We start from the raw sequence: 19,957 nt of genomic DNA on the forward strand, positions 1-19,957 counted from the left end.
TGAACCCCACACTGTGCACATCATATTGGGGTACAGTGTGTGAGTTTTTTTTTAACCCCTTTCCCTTCCCCTGAGGCATTGAGAGGACGTGCATCCCTCTGACTGCTAATGTTTCCAATCCAATATGAGTCAAGGTTGGAGGGTCATTTTCCATTCACACATAGACACTTACACGCACAGCCTGTCACTCGCATGCACTGGTCTTACTGCCGCAGACTGCTAATGTGGTGCGGACCCTCCGCGGCACTTTGTCACCACTCTTGCTCTCTCAGCCCGTGTCAGGGCAGCCACACCCCACACACACACGCCGCGTCTCCTGGCAAGCATCCATGTTGGACAGTAGTGATTACATTTCATGAATCAGTAAAAGGAGGAAACCTTACTTATTTTCAAATAGTGAATGTAAAAATATAAAGCGCAGTGGGATGTATTATCAGGATGAGGTTTTATGTGGCTCTAAATAACCCGTGCAGGCTTCTTTGCTGTAAAGCTTCTCGGCCCCCAGATGTTCTTCCTGTCATATTTCTCCAACGACACCCACCTAAAAACATTTTCCCAGCTGCCTCCCTTACATCAAATATCCCTCCAGGCAACCTCGCCAATGCACAATTTTGCTTAGTGGGCTTACCACTTCAAAGCCATAGCGCCATGTTAAGTAAATGCACCATGCACATGCAAATTATAATCATTATGTACAGGCTGATGCCCCATTTGCCACTGTGTGCACGTTGGATGTTATATTCCTGCTTGCAGGATCCTGTCCTACATCCTTGGGGATTTGCCTTTCCCTTGTTTTCAGTTAAATTGTGAAATCCTCTCTTGTTGTTTTCTTCCCTGTATCTGTCATGTAGACGTCTTTCCGCTGCACAAGATCTTTCACCTGTGGGACACGCTGCTGCTGGGTAACTCCTCTTTCCCCTTCTGTATTGGTGTGGCTATATTGCAGCAACTCAGGGATCGTCTCTTGGCTAATGGCTTCAATGAGTGCATCCTGCTCTTCTCTGACCTGCCAGGTGAGAATATTAACTGGTGTATACATGTACCCTATTTCCAGGTCTATTGTGTACTCAAGTTAGGCCAAGTGTTACTCACTAATTAATAACAGCGCTATTTACTTTGTGCTTGATTTTGTCTGTAATCACTCAGTGATTATAAACAAGTTGAAACCACTACAAAATAACCCATTTGAAGGTTGTCCATTTTTACCAAAGGCACACAATGCTTCATAGTGATAATGAGGATGAATGAATGCAGACAGGTTCTACTTCCTTGATGTGTGCCACACACTGCTTTGCATCCATCAGTCAACTACTGCACCTCAGTGTTTCCATGACTTATCCTAATTTCAGAGCTATAAATATTTAGCTTTGATGGTAGTATGGCCACTCTAGCATGATATATGTCATGAAAACAAATTAATTTCAGGATTAGCATGGGAATTAAGGACTACAACCAAATGTCTGGCATATACTGTACTGTAGGTGGGGTGGCAAATACTGAAATTAAGCCTCTTAACTCAGCAGTATGGTTGTTAATCCCTGAAGGTTGCAGTGCATTACAGGCAAAAACAGCATTTCAGCTTCATGTTATAAATAATATACAGGAGGATGGTCGTCCAAAGAGAGGAATCATTTAGAGGGTTGATTCTAATCATACAGAGTTGGTGGCACATATTTAAGTACTTGTAATGGACAGTCTCCTGGACCAAATGTTTTCATGGTAGAGACACACACTGACACCTTCGCTGGTGGGTTTTGCTGTTTTTATCGACTGCGTACGTCGCACAGAGTGAAGGCTTTTAACAGTGACTCTTACTACGTGCCCACTTTACAGCTTCAGTTCACAAAGTGATTACTCCAGCAAAGTATTTGTGACATAAAATCTGAGAACAGCATTCATAATGTATGCCTTTGCCTGAAGGATAGCTCACACAATTTCTTTTACAACTCTATTTCCAAAAACTGCTTAGCCTTCTTTTTTTTTAACCTGAAAGCCAGGATGACATTGGGATTTTAAAACCAACATAGACAGGGATGATTTGTCTAAAAGGGATGCTGGAGGACTCTGCAAATGAAGGCCAGCAGCCTCCTCTCCTGCCTTAAGTCAATGTTGCCATACTTCACTGTGTTTTACTGCCAAAGTCCAACAGATTCATGTGATTGAGGTGGAAGGAAAAAGCCAGAGCCAGTTTGCCTTATAAAGGTAAAATATGCTGGCCTAGAGCTGCAGTAAGCTCCTTTGGCAAGATTTCCTGAGAGTGGCTGCTTCTGCCAGCTTCTTTCTCTACACTGCCAGCCTCATTATCGTGGCTTGAACATACCTGGGTACTTACAGTGTACTATCTGGCAATCTCTATATTTATATTTATATTTATATTTATACATATATATATACTATATTAGGAAGGAATTCTGGACAACAGTGGCCCCAAACAGGGTTTGTTTAATCAATCTTCCAGCCATGTTCTGGTCCACACTCAAAATAGTTTGATATGACTTGTTGCAGACACAGACGGCTAAATCCAATTCAACACAGCATTTATCACTTTTGCTGGACAGCAGTGGAGTGGAGTAACACTCTTACTACTGAATGCTTATTAGTGTGGAGTGTTAAGTGTTTTATTTACTTTTCTCTGATAGCTGTGCTGGTGATTTGGGGTCTGCCTGTGGGTTTGTACACCACCTTGATCCAGATTGTGTTATCTCAACAACCAGTGTCATGGGTTTCTTACAGACCTTAAGGATTTGACGCGATAAACTGTAGTTGGTTTGCTAGCTGTCAGCGTTTATGCATGGCAATACAGACATGCTAGTTAACATAATTAATGCAATGTTTCCAAATAATGTAAATATTGCATTAGAAAACATTATATATATTTAATGCATAGAATAGAAGTCTCTAATATTGCTGCTAGCAAGATGTTGGCTACCAATGTATCTATAACTCCCGCTGGCACATGCACACACACATAAAGTACATAGACTGTGAGTTATGGCAAATTCTTTCATTTGTGGCGAGCACCTGCTCCTTCCTGCCATAAGACGTGCAGAATTGATGTCCTCATACGACTGAGGCTCGCATTCATTTGTTTCACAGTAGACTCCACATGCTGCACATGATTGTAAATACAGGAGCTGCATGTGTCAGGCCCCTCCAAAAAAATATTACCCAATTCTGGCTGGACAGAAGAAAATGAGTCTCCTGCTAACTCAGGCATAGAGCAAGACTCAAAAATACTGTATGGTATTATCGCGGATTTTAACGTGAATGCTGTTTTTAAGCTTTTACAAACCCTTTTCACAAGTGTTATTGATAATATGAATAGTGGCTGTCTTCAGTTCATGAAAGTCAGTTAAGTGTGACAGAGCTACAGCGTGCACCTTGAAACTGTGGAAGTCAGCCATGATCAGTTTGTTTATTTACATCTGTTCTTTTCCTAATGTGACCCGTCAAAATGTCTGCCATGAAAAAGCTGCACATGGAAGAAGTATATATTTACCGATCTGCAAACATTGGCACTGTATCGAAGTTACTCACTATTTATTTGTTGCTATTTTAAACCTAGCAATCATGTAGTATTTTTCGTCTCTGTAATGTGTCTTTTCCTACTGAATCTTGTATCTAATTGTGTCCGTCTAAAGGACCTTGATTGACATGTTTTTCTTTTAATATCAGGTTTAGAGAGACAGATGAACATTGCTTAAGTAGGCTTGACATTTAGTGGTTAAATTAAAAGAAGACAGTTTGCTCTGTTTCTATTCCTATCTGCAACCGTTGGAGTAAAAGTTAACGGTCAAGATAACATCACAGGACAGTGGCTCTTAAATGATTTAGACACAGTCTTCTCTTTCTAGGCTCTAAATTGGACCAGTGACAATAATTCTCAGTGACAAGCCTATTACACATAACACTGTGAACTTCATAGTTGCCAATATGCTGACAGAGGAGAGTGGGTTAGATTTAAGCGAAGTGATACAGACTTTGAGGTCATGTTCAGCCACTGGTTCCTAAAATGTCAATATGTCAGTTGAGTAATAAATGGCATACTGTAAGTCATCAACTTGCTCTTCACAAAAAATGTTCCTATAACTCCTCTTGACCCTCATGTTAACACAGTGGACTACATCATCACTGAATTGTTTTCAATTAAGGTTGTTTTTTTTATATATGAATATATATATATATATATCAAAGTAAAAGTAAATTAAATGTAAAATTTGTTTGGTAAGACCTGTACTGCAAGATCTTTCCTTCGAGCCAACAATATGTCTCAGCCTGCCGTTTATTGGCAATTAATCTTATTTTGTGGTTCTCATTTGCTTAGGCTGGTAGCCTCGGGCAATCTATAACTTTCTCTTGTTTGGAGACTTCATTGATTCACAATGGACCAGAGAGGCTCTGCGGCTGACAGGAACCGTGTGTTTACTGATGATGCAGCAGCATTTGCCTTCACGGGACATTAGCGTCTGTCTAAATGAGCAGAGCTGGGCACAGAACTGATGAGCTCTGGTTATAGACATTTAGTTCGGAGAAAAATAACCATGGGCTGTTGAGAGTGCTCATGGCTCCACTGCATCTGGGGACACATTTAGACACTGGCACAAGGAGAAGTAGAACATTGCTGTTGAGAGTTCAGGGCTCTACATCAGCAATCTAAACATACGGTGAAGAGCGCACAGTGCAAGTGCATTCATGACATGTCTGAATCCAATTTTGTGGAATGAAAGGTTGTTATGCTGAGTGTTACGGTTCTAAATAGACTTAATTAGCCTCTTAAATAATTATGGGTGTGATTTGACCATACAATATAATACGTTAATCAGAGTGCTCTCTCCCATTGCCTTTAGAAATCAGGTGTCCTTGCAACTTAGCTTACAGTTTAGTAGTGAGTGCTTTTCTGAAAACCATTTCTATTTGCACACAGGTGAACCATCAGACAGAGTGTATGCATGTTGTGCTTCAGTCTATGGGGGCTTATTACCGTCACAATATTATGCCACTGACTTCAGACCTGGTTTACCCAAGCACAAATTATTTTTGCTGCTTTTCCTTGGCTGCAGTGTGCCTGACTACACCTAAGTTTTAGGCCAACCAACCTCGCACTGCATACTCGCAAGTACTTTTGTGTCTGTAGTTATGGCAATCATCATCTTTTTTGGAATTGAAATCTGTCCCTAAGAGATCCAATCAGAAGCTGGCTGTGTTAAATATGACTGTTCACACTCAGCACATCCTGGATTGTCTCCTGTGATCACATGTGATCACATGTGGCTTCACCACTGCTGTATTCATATTCACACTGACACCTTGCAAGAATAGAATTATGTTTTTAACAAGTTTGACTGCATAAATATGTCTGATGTCAATGTGTGTGTTTATGTTCTTGTCTGCGTGTCTTGTTGTGAGAGGCAGGTAGAGGAAGAGAAAAAAAAGGGTCTGTTGGAGCTGAGTGAAGTAAAGCTGTAGCATCAAATCGTGAAACACCAATACAAATAAGTTCAATATACATGTATTACAATATAATATTTATGTGTTGCACATTCACTTTGGGAAATAACACATGATTTAATTGAAATGTAGGATTCAGGATGCAGAGGATGTACTTAGTGCTGTCTGCATGTGATGGGATCACTCAGGACGAATGTTAATAACCTGGTATATATCCACAATGGGGTCTTAAACTGTCCCTCATTGCTCTTGAACTTGCTGGTTCTGATTCTGGCTATTTGAGTTGCAGACTATCATCAAGTCATACTCTTCTCAGCAATGTTTCTACCCACTCTCCAGACTTGAGGTCTCTCCATACTATCTGTGTTGTTCAAAAACAAGGAGGGTCATTGTTGGTTCGACATTCCTTATGTACCTGATCTAAGACCTATGTTTCACCGTGAGATGGTGGAAAAATGAGAGCGCCAAGCGTTTACTGATGACTGAAATTAGTGTAAAAAAAATGCAGTAATAATTGTAACCAAGTACGTAAGTTCATCCCTTAAAGTCATACAAGGACGTTATCCATCCAAGTATCATTAGAACAAAGACAGAACCACTATAATGCTATTTTACCATGATCAGTTTATTGAAACAGAATACAACAAAGGCATGTGTCATCATAATGTGATTTGGGGTATGTTTTATTGTATGATTAATGGATGAATGAATACATCCCTGCACAGTAGATAGTCACTGTCCACTCTCATCAGCCCATAATGTAATCTCTGATCATGGTTAACAAATAAAACAATTGAGAAGGAGAAAAAATGGAATTATCACAACTACTGTACTGGCCTTGTACTTTGTGTTGCTTAATTCATGGTGTGTTTGCTATACAATAGCTGGTTGGAACATTATTGTACAAACTTAAATTTTCTCACTGAATTCTTTCATCTCTCTTATTGCCGTCCCCCGCTTCCCTTGCGCCACAGTTCAATTCCACGAAGCGCAAGCGTTTATCTTAACTAATCATGCTATTCTATTGTTTGTTGCAAGAAGTGACAGCCTGCAATCAATGCCTCTGCATAATTACTAAAATGTAATTTTGTCTGACTAAAAAGAAAAATTACTCCGTAACAGAATTGGCTTCTGTGAATGCCCAGCTGAGCCCTAGGCTTGTTAGAGCCCATATCAATCTCCCCATCCTCCTCCCTGTCTCTCTTAGCAGAAGGAGTGATTGCATGTAGAATTTGTCACCCTCGGGAGGAAAAATGTGTTTCCCCTGAACTGCCAATGAGCCACTCAATAAGAAATCTCAGGCCACAAGTGGGTTTTTCACTAGAATGAACCTTGTAACTGAGTCTGTGCAGGTCCTAGCCCATGAGAGCTGACAACCCTCCCCCAAACTGTGACTAAGAAGAGGGAAAACATAAATTTTCTATAATATCTTTATAGTCTGGCCCAGGTGCAGGTCATACCAAAGAGTGCTCATTAGCCAGGCTTGCTGAAGAACCCCTAATTCCCAATTCTCTGGCCTATCCACTGAGTTCCTGTTCTCTAATCCCCTCTGTTCTCTGTGTGAGGTGCAGGAGATGGTTGGATACCGCGGAAGAGGAGAAATCTTGCCTTCTAATAAAATCTTATTTTGAGACCAGAGCTCAGATGAGGAACAGCAGCCAAATGATAGCCACTTATTATCAAAGAGCTGCTGTCGCTGCTGGATGACTACTTAAGATTATTAATGGCAGCAAAATGCCAAGGTCAAGCTTCTTATTTCTACAACTAATCCCATAACACATTTACATAATCTCCTTTTCTTTTGTGTCTAAATCAAAGGAAAGATTCTCATATTGTTAACTATCTTTGTTCATTCACCTTTGTCTAAATGATCTTATCCTTGATGATCCCTTAACTTTTTTATTTGGTGCTGCTGTCAAGACAAAACATTTATTCATTCTTCATTCAATTACCTGGGGGCCAAAAAGTGTCTAGTCAGGTCAGTAGCAAGTGCACAGGCTACTGTTTGCGCTCTCTCTGTCTCTCAGTCCCTGTACACCTCTCTGGCAGCTGCACCTTACATTTCTCAACGTGCTATTGCAAGGAAATAATTGTAAAATGATAAATATATTGGTGGATCACTAGAAATGCTTTGAGTGGGTGTAGGTTAATCTTACCTGACTTATCAAACCTGGACCACAAAAATGTCTCTCTGGTTGGGAGCGGCTCCACCACTGACAATTTTGTGCTTTTCTGCTTTTGCTTTTTCTTATGCAGAAATTGACATTGAGCGCTGTGTCCATGAGTCCATCAACCTTTTCTGCTGGACACCAAAGAGTGCGACGTACCGGCAACACGCTCAGCCACCAAAGGCCGCAGGTGACAATGGCTTTGGGAAAACTGCAACATACTACTCGTCAGACTATCAGGACATGCCCAAGACAGACCTGGTGAGTTTGACTTATCACACACATTGACAGTAAGTTCTAAACATTAAATAAGTCATTGTGTCTTATGAAACTGACAACAGAGGTGTTAAATAAAGTAAAAACCAGGCTGTAACAATGAATTCATTAGTAAATGGCTGGCTCTCAGAGGCTTTCAGAGGTGAATGTTTTCTGGGAATGAAATCTTTTGTGTATTTCACATCTTGGAAAAATCCAAAATTCCAAGACTTTATCCATGTGTTAGAAATTGGTCAGAGTTGCTACTTCCACCCTCACAATGATTTGCATAATGTGACTCATTACAGCGCACATTACACGTACACATCAACAACACCTGCTCTTTTCACTAGTCGACGCCTGATTCAAGAGCAGCCTCTTAAGCTGAGTTAATCTTTCATGTTAGAATGAGCTAATTTAAGAAGTTGCATTTGCCTTTGTTTGGTTTTTGTGGCACAGCCCTGTTCACCTTTCACAACTGAATGCATTGTGTGCAGAAAGCTCACAAACAGCTTTGTCATAGTAATTCAAGTCGAAAAACTATCTACTGTGAATAATTAATAATTATAGAGTTGATTGCATTGGTTTGAATAGTTGACTTATGGTGTTGCTGTTGTAGAAATAGTATTTTATTTCTGTACAAATTCTGTCTGTTGTTCCAAATCAGCTTGTAGATCATATTCCAGGTTAGTAATATTTGATGTGTCCTCTCTTTTAGAGCTACATGGAAAAATGAAGTATACTTAAATCAAATGTGTTCATATATATATCAGATTTTTCGGATGTTTTAGCTGATTAGGAGTTAAATCAGCAGTCAGGCTTTGGGGGGCAGGGAGAACTGTGGTTCAGGACTTCAAACTGTGGAGGGTGGCAATTAACCTCTTGGTACAGCCTGGTGTACAGCGAGGAGAGTTGTGTGGGATAGACTGTCTCATTTCACACGGCACATGACTTCCATCTCCTTCTGAGTGAGTAGTCGACGGAGTAATCTCCTTTGGCGGCTACGCACTTGGGAGGATCCAGCCCCAGGATTGAGACACAGCAGTCGTGTTCAATGCCAGGAAACATTTCCTGGGCCGCTAGAAATAAAACAAGTTTGTGAGAAGGTTCCCTCCTACTTTTCAGAGTCAGGCTGATTAGATGGGTGTGTGTGTGTGTGTGTGTGTGTGTGTGTGTGTGTGTGTGTGTGTGTGTGTGTGTGTGTGTGTGTGTGTGTGTGTGTGTGTGTGTGTGTGTGTGTGTGTGTGTGTGTGTGTATGTGTATGTGTATGTGTGTGTGTGTGTGTGTGTGTGTGTGTGTGTGTGTGTGTTTGTTCGTGCGATTTAATACTAATACTGTTTTTCCTTAAAGTTTATTTTCATAGTATAATTTATTTGTATAATATTTACTTGATATGATATTTTACATTTTGAGTTTTGTCTGGTTTGGTTTGCCCACTTTTACCTTCATGAAAAGGTCCAGTCCAATTAAGGGGGGACTAGAAGGGTTATCACAGGCCTTTTGGGCAATGTGTGGGGGAGTCATTTTTTGAGGTTGTATATACTTTTTTCCCTAGACCTTTGCTTTTTCATCAATCACAGCCTTTTTTGAATTAAACTTTTGTGTCTGAGCCCTTTTCTGCCAAAACACCTGCTGAATTATCGCAAATACTACAAACCACAGTCAAATAGAAAAGTCCCTAATCAGTGAATTGGTGACACCAGGGTGAAACTTGGGCTGGGATAATCTAAAATGAACAACACTTGTTTCCAGTTCATGGAGATAAGTATGAAGAGAACTCTGTTTATCAGTGGCTTCAGTTTGTGCTCCTCCCTGTCAGGCTAGTGTAATGTGAAAGTGTGATTAAGCTTTTCTTGGCTGGCAGTTACTGCTAATCATGACATGTAAGTCACTGTGCCATGGGCTGCACATTTTCCCCACTTTCTGTCAAAATATGTATGGATACTACGCTGTCTGTGTGTGTTGCCACTAATCTTTGCTAATCATGCCAAGTCAGTGAGGAGAGTGCGTAACTGTCAGACACCGTCGTAAATTTACCATTAAAAGGCATTATTTATTTCAATATTTCCGATTATTCGACACTGCAAGTTGTAAAAAGTCTGAGAGCAGTGAATGAAGGGCCTGTAGAAAGGTTGGAGAATATTCTGATACCATTATAATTCATAAGTTAAACCTAAAGTAATATATTTTCACTCACATTAATAATAAAATCCCAAAAATACCCTCAGTTGTATTGAGATACTGTGCTATTTTGATCCGTTAAGTAGCTCATTCTGCTTTAATTACATGTCCTTCTTTCTGCTTCTTTAAGCAGTGTGCATGCAAACACAAATGATTGCATGTCAATAGTGCTAGTGTTATTATTTTTTTGTTAAAACTTTATTTAAACAGGCAAAAACCCATTGAGAATGAAATACCCTGGCGAAGAGGTCAGCAGCACACGTCATAATAAATATTAGATTAGATCAGTACTTCTCAAATAGTGGGGTGGGCCCCCCTGGGGGGCGCGGTGAGGTGTCAGGGGGGGCATGGGAGGCGGGCGGGACAACTCATACAGTTGTTTATACAGATAGATAAATAAATATATATTATCAGGTTCTCAGTAGTACTTCAATTTGGGGGTGGGGGGGACCGTGAAAAGATGTCTGTCCTCTGGGGGGGCATGACAAAAAATTATTGAGAACCACTGGATTAGATACAGGTTAGAAGCAATGATTTTGATGAAAACTGTAATGTAACAGTGTAAAATGTTTGCATGACATTTAAAGTGCAGGAGTTGAGGTCACAGTGATAATTGAAAACACAGGAACTGTTTACTGGTTCTTTGTCTGTCTAATAAGATTGTTCAAGTTCAAAGTGAAATCAGATCATGCTTTTTCAGTTCAGTCTGGAGAGTGTTCCATGCTGAACACTCTTTTTCCTCATTCTAATTCTGTTCGAACACGTGGAGAAGAAAGATGGACAACTTCACAAGAATGAAGAGAACAGTGGCTTTTAGTTCTTTGAAGAAGAGTGTGCAGATATGGAGGAGTTAAGCCAAGGAGAGCCCTATAGATGAATATCAGCTAGTGCATATGTCTGCGTACACTCAGAGAAGGACATTCAGATTCAATATAAAGTTCACTGTGATGAGTGAGTCGACCACAACCAGTGACAAATCTCAGGGCACAGTGATATGATAAGTCTTTTCAAATGATTTGCCATCATCTGTCACTTAGGAAGACTAATGTAAAATTGTGTTCCCAGTTGAATTGTTTGTATTTGTAAGAACAAAAAATCTGAAAAATAAGTTGTGTAATGTAAATTAGAGAGATCAAAAATCCTTCCTTGGATTCCAAGGGAGGGTTTTAGACAGAACTATAATTAAGAAAAAAAAAAAAAATATTACTCAATATTTTAAAACTTGTTTGTTTCAAATGTGCCATTTGTGACTGTTGTACACTGTTCACTATAGACTTTAGAATGGATTTTAGAGCTCAGTGAGTAACATTTATGAGATTGCTTTGGGTAGATACACTGCAACTAATGATTATTTTAATAATCGATTCATTTGCCGTTTATTCTCTCGATTAATCGAGTAATTGTTTGGTCCATAAAATGTTGGAAACGATGATGTTCTTGAATGTCTTGTTCTGTCCATAAACCAACATTGTTCAGTTTTTAATGATTTTGTTGTTATATGGAGCAAAGAAACCAGAATTTATTCACATTCAAGAAGCTGAAAAATCAGAACACCTGTTTTAATAATGAAAACAAAACAACTCTACAGGCTCTATGCTTTAATGAACACATTTTGCAGTGCAGGTGGAAACTGTGGCAGAGTATCATGTTCCGACTGCTTCTGCTGGTCATCTATGATGTTCTCTCTCTCTCTCTCAGCTGTAATATTTTTATGGTAATGTGCTGGATAACTCAAGTGTACTCTGAGTTAGTGAGAAACACTGTCCAAGGAATGTATCAAAAATAGAATTGATCGCATAGGTGACATGCAGGCTTTATTAGTGTTCAAACCTGAGTAACGTACATATTTCAATTCATTTTCTTCCAATAACCTGTACTGTTCTTTTCGTCTTTTTCATCTGTGTCTTCCTCTAGTCCCGAGAGCCTCTGGCGCTGTGTGACTTGAAGGCAGAAGTATCCCCCAGGATTTCAGCTGAGGACTTAATTGACCTTTGTGAGCTGTCTTTGGGTGGAACCACCAAGCGGACCAAAGCCGGCAAGCCCAAAATTTTTGCAGCCGACATTCGCAGTGCAGAGGAGTATCCTTAACATTTCTGTGTAGCTGTGACATTTGCCTGCCGGTCCCTCACCTCTTTCATGTAGTTGACATTCCTTTGTTTCAATGTGTGTATGCAGTATAATATAAGGTGGAGAGTCTCATATTTCAATGTGTTTGCCCTCCAGAAGAAAAGGTTTTTCTGTAGCAGTGGGGAAAATTTGAAATTTTTAGGCAAAGTGTTCTCTGCAGGGGGCCACACAGTTGGTGCAGTGGTTAGCACTCTTGCCTTTACAGCAAGAAGACCCAGGTTCGCGACCCAGTCGGAATAAACGCCTTTCTGCATGGAGTTTGCATGTTCTCCCCGTGTGTGTGTGTGGGTTTTCCAGTTTCTTCCCACAGTCCAAAAACATGCAATATGGGGATTAGGTAAATTGGACACTCTAAATATTGTGAGCGTGAATGGTTGTTTTTCTACGTCTGTGGCCCTGCGATAGACTGGAGATCTGTCCAGGGTGTACCCCGCCTATCGCCCTATGTCAGCAGAGATTGGCACAGCGCCCCCCTGCAACCCTCATGTGGAGGCTAAAGCGGGAGAAGATGGATCGATGGATGTTTTCTGCAGGATACCAACCATAGGACCATGAATGGTTCTATGGTTTTAGGCATACATACCCATTAATGCATCTGCCATGAAAATATACTCCCTGCAATGTCTACTGCTTGCCACATTTAAGAACATTAAATTAACATTAGGAGATAACATTGGACAGCTTTTTGTTTTAATTACCATGGCTATAATGGCCTTTGCAGGGCTCTAGAAGAAATGAAGATCACAGCTCAGCTCACTGGTGGAATGGCACTTGCCTGAGAGGTTAAACAGCCATTAATCAATAAGGATTAGTGGATAGACTGAGGATTTTGAAATGGTAGTTCTTTTGGCCAAATTCCTACACTAGAGCCTCCTCCATACATAAAGGCTCCTCAGGCCAACTGACATGGATAAAAGAGATTTGAGCACTTCCACAGGATTTGGTAACCCTTGTTGAATTTGACTGTGATCTTAGTTAAAGCTCTGTTGTGGGTTTCTGTGGTTACAAAGGGTGGATTAAATCAAGGCCTTAGTGGGGCTAATCAGGATAATCTAAATGTGAGTCCATTCAGTCGCCTGACTGGATATTCTCTTCTGTCAAATTAGAGGCATGTGCCATTTGAGGTTCCACTGCCAAATTTAGAACAATAAGATTTATCAGCTATTGTATTCTGCTTTATGTGACATCCTGACTCCTTATGTTCTTACGCCAGCTGGTTTGTTTTGAGTGAACCAAAGGATGTGTTCAATAATTTCCTCTTTTTTTGCTGTTTCCTTTATCTCCTCTGGCTTTTATTCTCTTTTCTCCATCCCTCCTCTCAGTTTAACAGGTTACATTTTCCAACGCTGTTATTTTCTAACTTGTCTTACATGCTTATTGTTTTGGATGTCAGTCAGATAAGCAGTATAACAAGCACTCTAATTAGGGTATTATGAACCCGACTGAATACACTCGCTCTATAACTATTAGAACAATGTCATCCAAGCGTATTGTGGTAACTGTGAAATTGAATGTGCAACTGCATTAAAAACACAAGGTGTAAATTATTGTTTCACGAGCTGACAGGGCATTGTGCCTTTTCAAACTGCGCTCCTTAATCCCACTGCCTCCAGCTTCAGCAGAGGCCATATTTCTGGCAGCATCAACATTCCCTCCAGCACAGTCTTCAACCCTGATGGTGAACTGGTGCAGTGTCCTGCTACAGGAATCCTGCAGAACTACAGGGGGCGTGTCATTGTGGTCATCAGCCACACCATGAAGAGTGCGGCCATGGTGAGAGAGCAGCCACACATACACACTGATGCACCTGTGTTTCAGTGCAAACACCACTTAGACTCTAAATAAGATTGTACAATGCCATGACTGAAATAACGGCATCACTTTCTTAACCAAATTTTGCATGGTCTTGCCAGTTTTAATCTCGAATCAGAATCAGTTTTATTAACAAGGACACACAAGGAGTTTGCGTTTGTATCTAGGTGCATAACAGACAATTAATCAAGATGATTAGCTTCAAGAAGCAGCACGAGGATCAATAAGATCCAAAAAGCAAGAAAAACAATGAGTAAATGAGACAATACAATTTAAAAATTGAAATTTGATATTTCTCCATATTCAACCAGTGTTGTTTTTCTAAGTATGTTAAGGATGTCATTGTTTTTGGTTCTACGTGCTATTTTCAAATTCATAATCAGTTCATAATCAATCACTCAAGTTTAGGTTCAGGAAATGCTTGTAGTTTATTATTAGTTTATTACTTTTGTTCTGTCAAAAAGACACAACCAAGGCCCACTTCATAGTTACAGTTACTGTCTTTTGCTGTATCCTAATGTGATTATATAGTTCTACAACTTCAGATGGAGCTGAGTGCATTTTCCAACTTGACCCACCTAGAGTTTGTAATTTGCCCTGTCTTTTGCTTTTTTATTCATCTATTCCAGGGGTGGCCAACCACACATTTTTTATGGTGTTACTAAGAGTCACATCATACACATGGGCACACATGAACATCCCCCCCATCCCTTCCTCTCACTCGCTCTCTGTCTCCCTCATACACACAGACACAAACCTCTGCTCAGTGACTGTAAATGTCACACACCAACGACATGACAGAAAGGCTGTTTATTTAGTCATTCCAGCATGATGTAATAGACTGATTCTCAGCTTTAATAACAATTTTGTTTGAGTATGTTGGACCATATTTATGAAAAATATATTTCAAATTCTGAACCCAAACACAGCTTCTTTTTTTTTTATTTAATTCAAACTGGAATCCACTTACTGCAAACCTCTTCCTGGTATTTTAAAAGCCCCTGTGGCACTTTTAGTTTACTGCAGTTTTATTGTTGAATTTGTAGCCTTGCTAGTGGCACTGCCTTAGGGGTGGCAGTGTCCTTTATTAGTTGGTCTATCACTGGTTCAGTCTGAACTAGTGCAATTTTTATTGTACACAGTTGATGAATCCTACAGAGTGTGGCAGTCCCTTCAACCCTATTGTCGTATTGTGTTTATGATCAGATACCAACATGGTAAACATATCCACTTATCACACTGGGTATGTTATCACTCTAAGAATGTCATTATGCAGTTTTCAAAAAGCACCACAGTACACACACACACATACATTCACATCTACCTTTTATACTGTAATGTGGTATTTGGAAGATTTTTAAAATTTAATTGCATTAAAATCTGAACACGGCCAAATCACAAATCCAGAAGCCTCATAATGGGTGCAAAGTGAATTCTGTATTTTATCTTTGTTACTTCAGCATAACAAAACATACATTATTAAGAATTCTTTTGTTCCCTTTTTGGAATAAATGAGCAAATCTATTGCCTCAAGCAACATCCCAATTTAGAAAAGATGTCCACCTTTCATATGTTGAAAAGTTAAAGAGCAAAAATTAGTTTGACTTCTTATATTTATTGAGAAGCAACGGCGAGATCTCAAGGCGTGAATTTGTTGCAAAAGCAAAATAAACAATAAACACATGAAATGGAACAGTGGACTTTAAAGCTAAACACCAGTAATTCATCAGACATTTAATTTGCGGGTCAAAAATGAAATGTCAGGACAAGAACTTGTGCTTAAATGCAGTTTGTATTTCTGTGCACTGCACTGATGGCATTATCAGTTGCTCTAGGGCAAAACAATGAGACCACTCCATTTGTGGTGAGGCCTTACGTTAAACCTTTAACATTTAAACCCTATTGGCATTCAGAAGCAACACTGATCCCTCATGCTCTAGATTTATGTGGACATTTTAGCCATTTGAGTCAGAATTGGTTTTTAATCTGTTCTCCAATGCAACTGGTTTTAAATTGTTGTTTTGCAAATAAATGAAATAAATGAATGAATCGGTAATTTAATTTTGCATTTCAGCTGTTGCACTTAAGATATTGATTTTCTACCATTGTTTTACTTAGCAAATCAATTCAACTGTGATTAGATTAAATTAATCATTTGACTGTTTCAACATTTTAGAATGAAAATACTTAATTCATTAATAAAAGTCACTTTTCCATGACTGGTCATTAAGTCATGTAGTAGATGATATAACTCTTACACCCCCTCATCTTCCAATAATAATAATGATGATACAGTATGAGACCCAATATTTAGAGAGTGTTTTGTGACTGCGTGGCTAAAATTACAATATAACAACTTATATTACCATATTTCACTGAATGAATTAGTTTTATCCAAGATTAAATTCAAACTCTTGGCCACAGCATACTCTCCACATTTACTTAAGTAGATTTCCAGTCACTAGTGCAACCACAGCATCTAAGCGCAGATGTAGGTTATACTGTCTAATGTTTATTTTTTGTTTGGGAATTATTTAATCAACCGCAAGAGCACAAAAAATAGGTTAGATTACGTTAGGTTAGTCAACAGGTCGTGATGTTGCATCTCTACATTAAGAAGAACAAACCCACCCTCCACTGTAAGGACATTTGAGATCAGCTGTGACAGACACTGACGAGTAACTATACAGGATTTGTATCTACATTTCTTCAAAACTGCTGTCTCGTGATAACAGCAGCTCTTCAGAAATGTACAGTTATGTTAGGTCAAAGACTGCTGTTTTTTTCTGAAGTGTGTAATAACTAGCTCTCTCGTCTTCCTCACAGTTAATCTCAAAGTTTTGAACAGACTAAATTTCCCTTATACGATCAAGTTAATCAACAATATTGTAGTGGCAAACTTCATACCAAAGCCACTCAAAGTTAGCTGTAGGCAAGTACATACGTGCTTGACTTGGTTTCAATTCCTCAAATCACCAAAGGCAAGCAAGAGTCGTGTAAAGGGTTTGCACATTTATTTTTCCACTTGTCGTTCATCCAGGTTACACTTCCATCCACATATATCCAAGCCTCTGTCAGATCAACAACACATAGACATAGTCCTTTGATGTTCCAAGTTGTGAATGACCCTTTCATTGTATATAAACATTACAAGCCTAGCGAGAATGCTCGGGCAGTTTGGGGTCAGAAAACGTCACAACAGGTAAGGGAATAGTCCACTGTCCTCCACAGAATAATTCTGAATATGATCTTTTGTTGTTTACTTGGCTTAGGCCGGCAGCTAACTACAAGCTAGCTACGTCCAAGACCACAACATAACCTTAGGCAGCACAGGTTTCGTATTTAACAGTAACATAACCTAGCACAGCTTCGACTGGACACGTCGGCAGAGGCAAGTTACTACATTATTTTCTATTACATATCTACCTACCCTTTGTCTCTCAAAGATATCAAGGGTCCACAGTACCCTTTATCTAATAACATCAAGGTCCACAATACCACATTCCTTTCCTTATAAGAATATTGACTTAACTAACTGTTCACATAATCCTGCATTAATCATTTAAACCAAATCTAAGCTAAATTAACTCAATACTGGCTCCTATAAAAATACAAATATTTTCTCATTACAAAATGTCGATGTTGTTCATCCATGGCACATTCATTATGTGTAGAGCTGCAACTAACGATTATTTTCATAATCGATTAATCCGTCGATTATATTCTAGATTACTCATTTGGTCCATAAAATATCAGAAAACCTTAAAAAATGTGTCACGACCGAACAAGGACTTGAACCCAATAGCACGACTCAGAGACAACTTCCAAAAGTATCCAAATTTAATGCACAAAGTATCAAACAATAATTACTCTCAAAGGAGGAAAAGTAACAACAAAAAAATCACTCTATCGAGGAATCACTAGAAAAGCAAAAAGGCAAAAATAACAAATTATAATCACTCACTGGGAGGAGACAAAACAGTTTGTCAAAGTGTCAAATCAAAATCACTCTTCACGAGATGTTCTCAAATGTCTTGTTTTGTCCACAAACCAAAATCATTGACTTTTAATGATTTCTTTGTTATCCAGAGCAAAGAAATGAAGACAATACTCACATTTATGAAGCTTAAACAATCAGAAATTTTGTTTTAAACCAATGATTCGATTATTAAAATAGTTGTCGATTAATTTAGTAATCGGTTAATAATCGATTCATCGACATTCATGTAGTGAATCACAAATAATAAAAGTAGCCTAATAACACAAAGAGACTCTCTGATGGCACAGGGGACACTGTGGTACCCAGATATTATCTGGCCAACGTGGGAAACATGGCAGGGGTTTTTTCTTCTGTTTCAGTGATGGAAGTTGCATTTAAAAACGAATGGTCCACAAGTAGGAGCACCACGGCTGTAACTGTACTTTAGTCCTTCACTTTACTCCACTTTCCTCTGCCCGAGTTTTGGCCTTGGTGAAGCTCCTTCATCAGGGGAGGAACACGACAAGAACACAATGTACAAAATAACACAATATTCTATTGAAGAACACCTGAAACTAGTCATGGGGCTAATTTTCCATTATAAGGAGCTCTTCTTGCAACCCAAAGGAGTCACCTCCTAGTGGCTATCCAATGTATTTGTTTCGCCTGGTTTGCTTCAGGAGGAAACCTGAACTTCTCCGGGCAACCGAATAACAGTTTAGCATCTTTAACGCGTGTTGTTTTAGTGTAATGTGTTTCATTGTTGTTGTGACGGACTCTTGGGAAGGTGATGAATTATTTTGAAGGTTACTGTTCTTCTCTCTGTATTTAGTGGAATTGCAGGACTACACTGCATTGTGACGAAACAAAGCACTGGATGTTGGTTACACAATGAGGTCTCTAATCAGCAGCGAGTCCAAATAAAACGTTAGAAAGCATCGCCCACAGATATATATATATATTCCCTTTACCTCATCAACATTTACATTGTACATATTTCCTAATTGCTTATTCTTGTGTGAAAAAAAATGTCTTGTAATGCAACTGCAGGGGTTTAGGTGTCTTCACTTGTGGGTCCCACATAATATTGCTCTTCTTTAATTGTCTTTCAGTTCGCTGCTCATCTGGTCAAGGTAAACTTCCCACGGGTTTGTATCTTGGATGGAGGGATCAACAAGCTGAAGCCCACTGGACTCCTGACTGTCCCCTCCCCTCAGATTTGACTCCAATAAAGGGAACGATGGGGAGGACAGTATATTGCATTTTGAGAGAAAAAGAAAAAAAAATATATGTCATCTTTGTATTTAGATTTTTTTACACTCAATAATTAAATGTGAAAAATTACTAACTGGAATGAAATAATATGAATGAATAATATTTCATTTTTAATGTGTTATTTTGTTACTGGATTATCATGTCATGTATTGTAATAGCATTGCACTGATCTAAACAAAAGACCAGGAATGGTTTGCAACAGGAAGAGTTGCAGTGAAAATCTTTGGGTTGTTCTGTAGAAGCAGTGTATTTTCTTGGCAACTCAACTCATTATGTTATCTCATTTATTGTGTTATGTGTTAACACAAGTCTTACTTGGTTCAGGAGCTTAAACTTCTTCATTTAGTATGAAGATTCGTAGAAGGTCCTGTTTGTAAACAGTGACAGCTTTGCTCATCGGTGTGTTTATTTGAACCTGTTTTAATGTCAAATCATCAACGAGACATTCTGATGTACATACACATGTGGCAAACGAATCAAACTGCAAAAAAATAAAAGCTCAGTTAAATTATGTGAAATCTCACAATGACTTTACACGTGCTTGAAAACACATTTTTGTGTCTTAACTACAACATTTTGCTCGTCTTTGTTGTTTTAACACAAATGGATCCGTGGAGTGTCAGGATAACACAGTCCAAGTTTCAGCCTCCTGGTCCAAGGCACAGTGAAAATGTGCCTCCTTATGGCATGATGGTGTTTGAAGTGGGTAAA

The 19,957-nt window shown here is 39.1% G+C and overlaps 1 protein-coding gene across 3 annotated transcripts in view; it reads left to right on the top strand.

The window, feature by feature from the left end:
• Positions 1-19,769, top strand: part of tbck (TBC1 domain containing kinase) — a 33,521-nt gene extending 13,752 nt beyond the window's left edge. For all 3 annotated transcript variants that reach the window (XM_044027688.1, XM_044027690.1, XM_044027687.1), the window contains 5 exons: positions 852-1,013; positions 7,705-7,877; positions 11,968-12,131; positions 13,794-13,953; positions 19,084-19,769. In XM_044027688.1, the coding sequence (XP_043883623.1) occupies positions 852-1,013; positions 7,705-7,877; positions 11,968-12,131; positions 13,794-13,953; positions 19,084-19,194 (770 nt within the window). In that variant the 3' untranslated portion in view covers positions 19,195-19,769. The remainder of the gene's footprint in view (positions 1-851; positions 1,014-7,704; positions 7,878-11,967; positions 12,132-13,793; positions 13,954-19,083) is intronic.
• The last annotated feature ends 188 nt before the right edge of the window (positions 19,770-19,957 follow it).

The sequence above is a fragment of the Solea senegalensis genome, linkage group LG6 (genome assembly GCF_019176455.1).
Source record: "Solea senegalensis isolate Sse05_10M linkage group LG6, IFAPA_SoseM_1, whole genome shotgun sequence".
Classification (NCBI taxonomy): domain Eukaryota; kingdom Metazoa; phylum Chordata; class Actinopteri; order Pleuronectiformes; family Soleidae; genus Solea; species Solea senegalensis.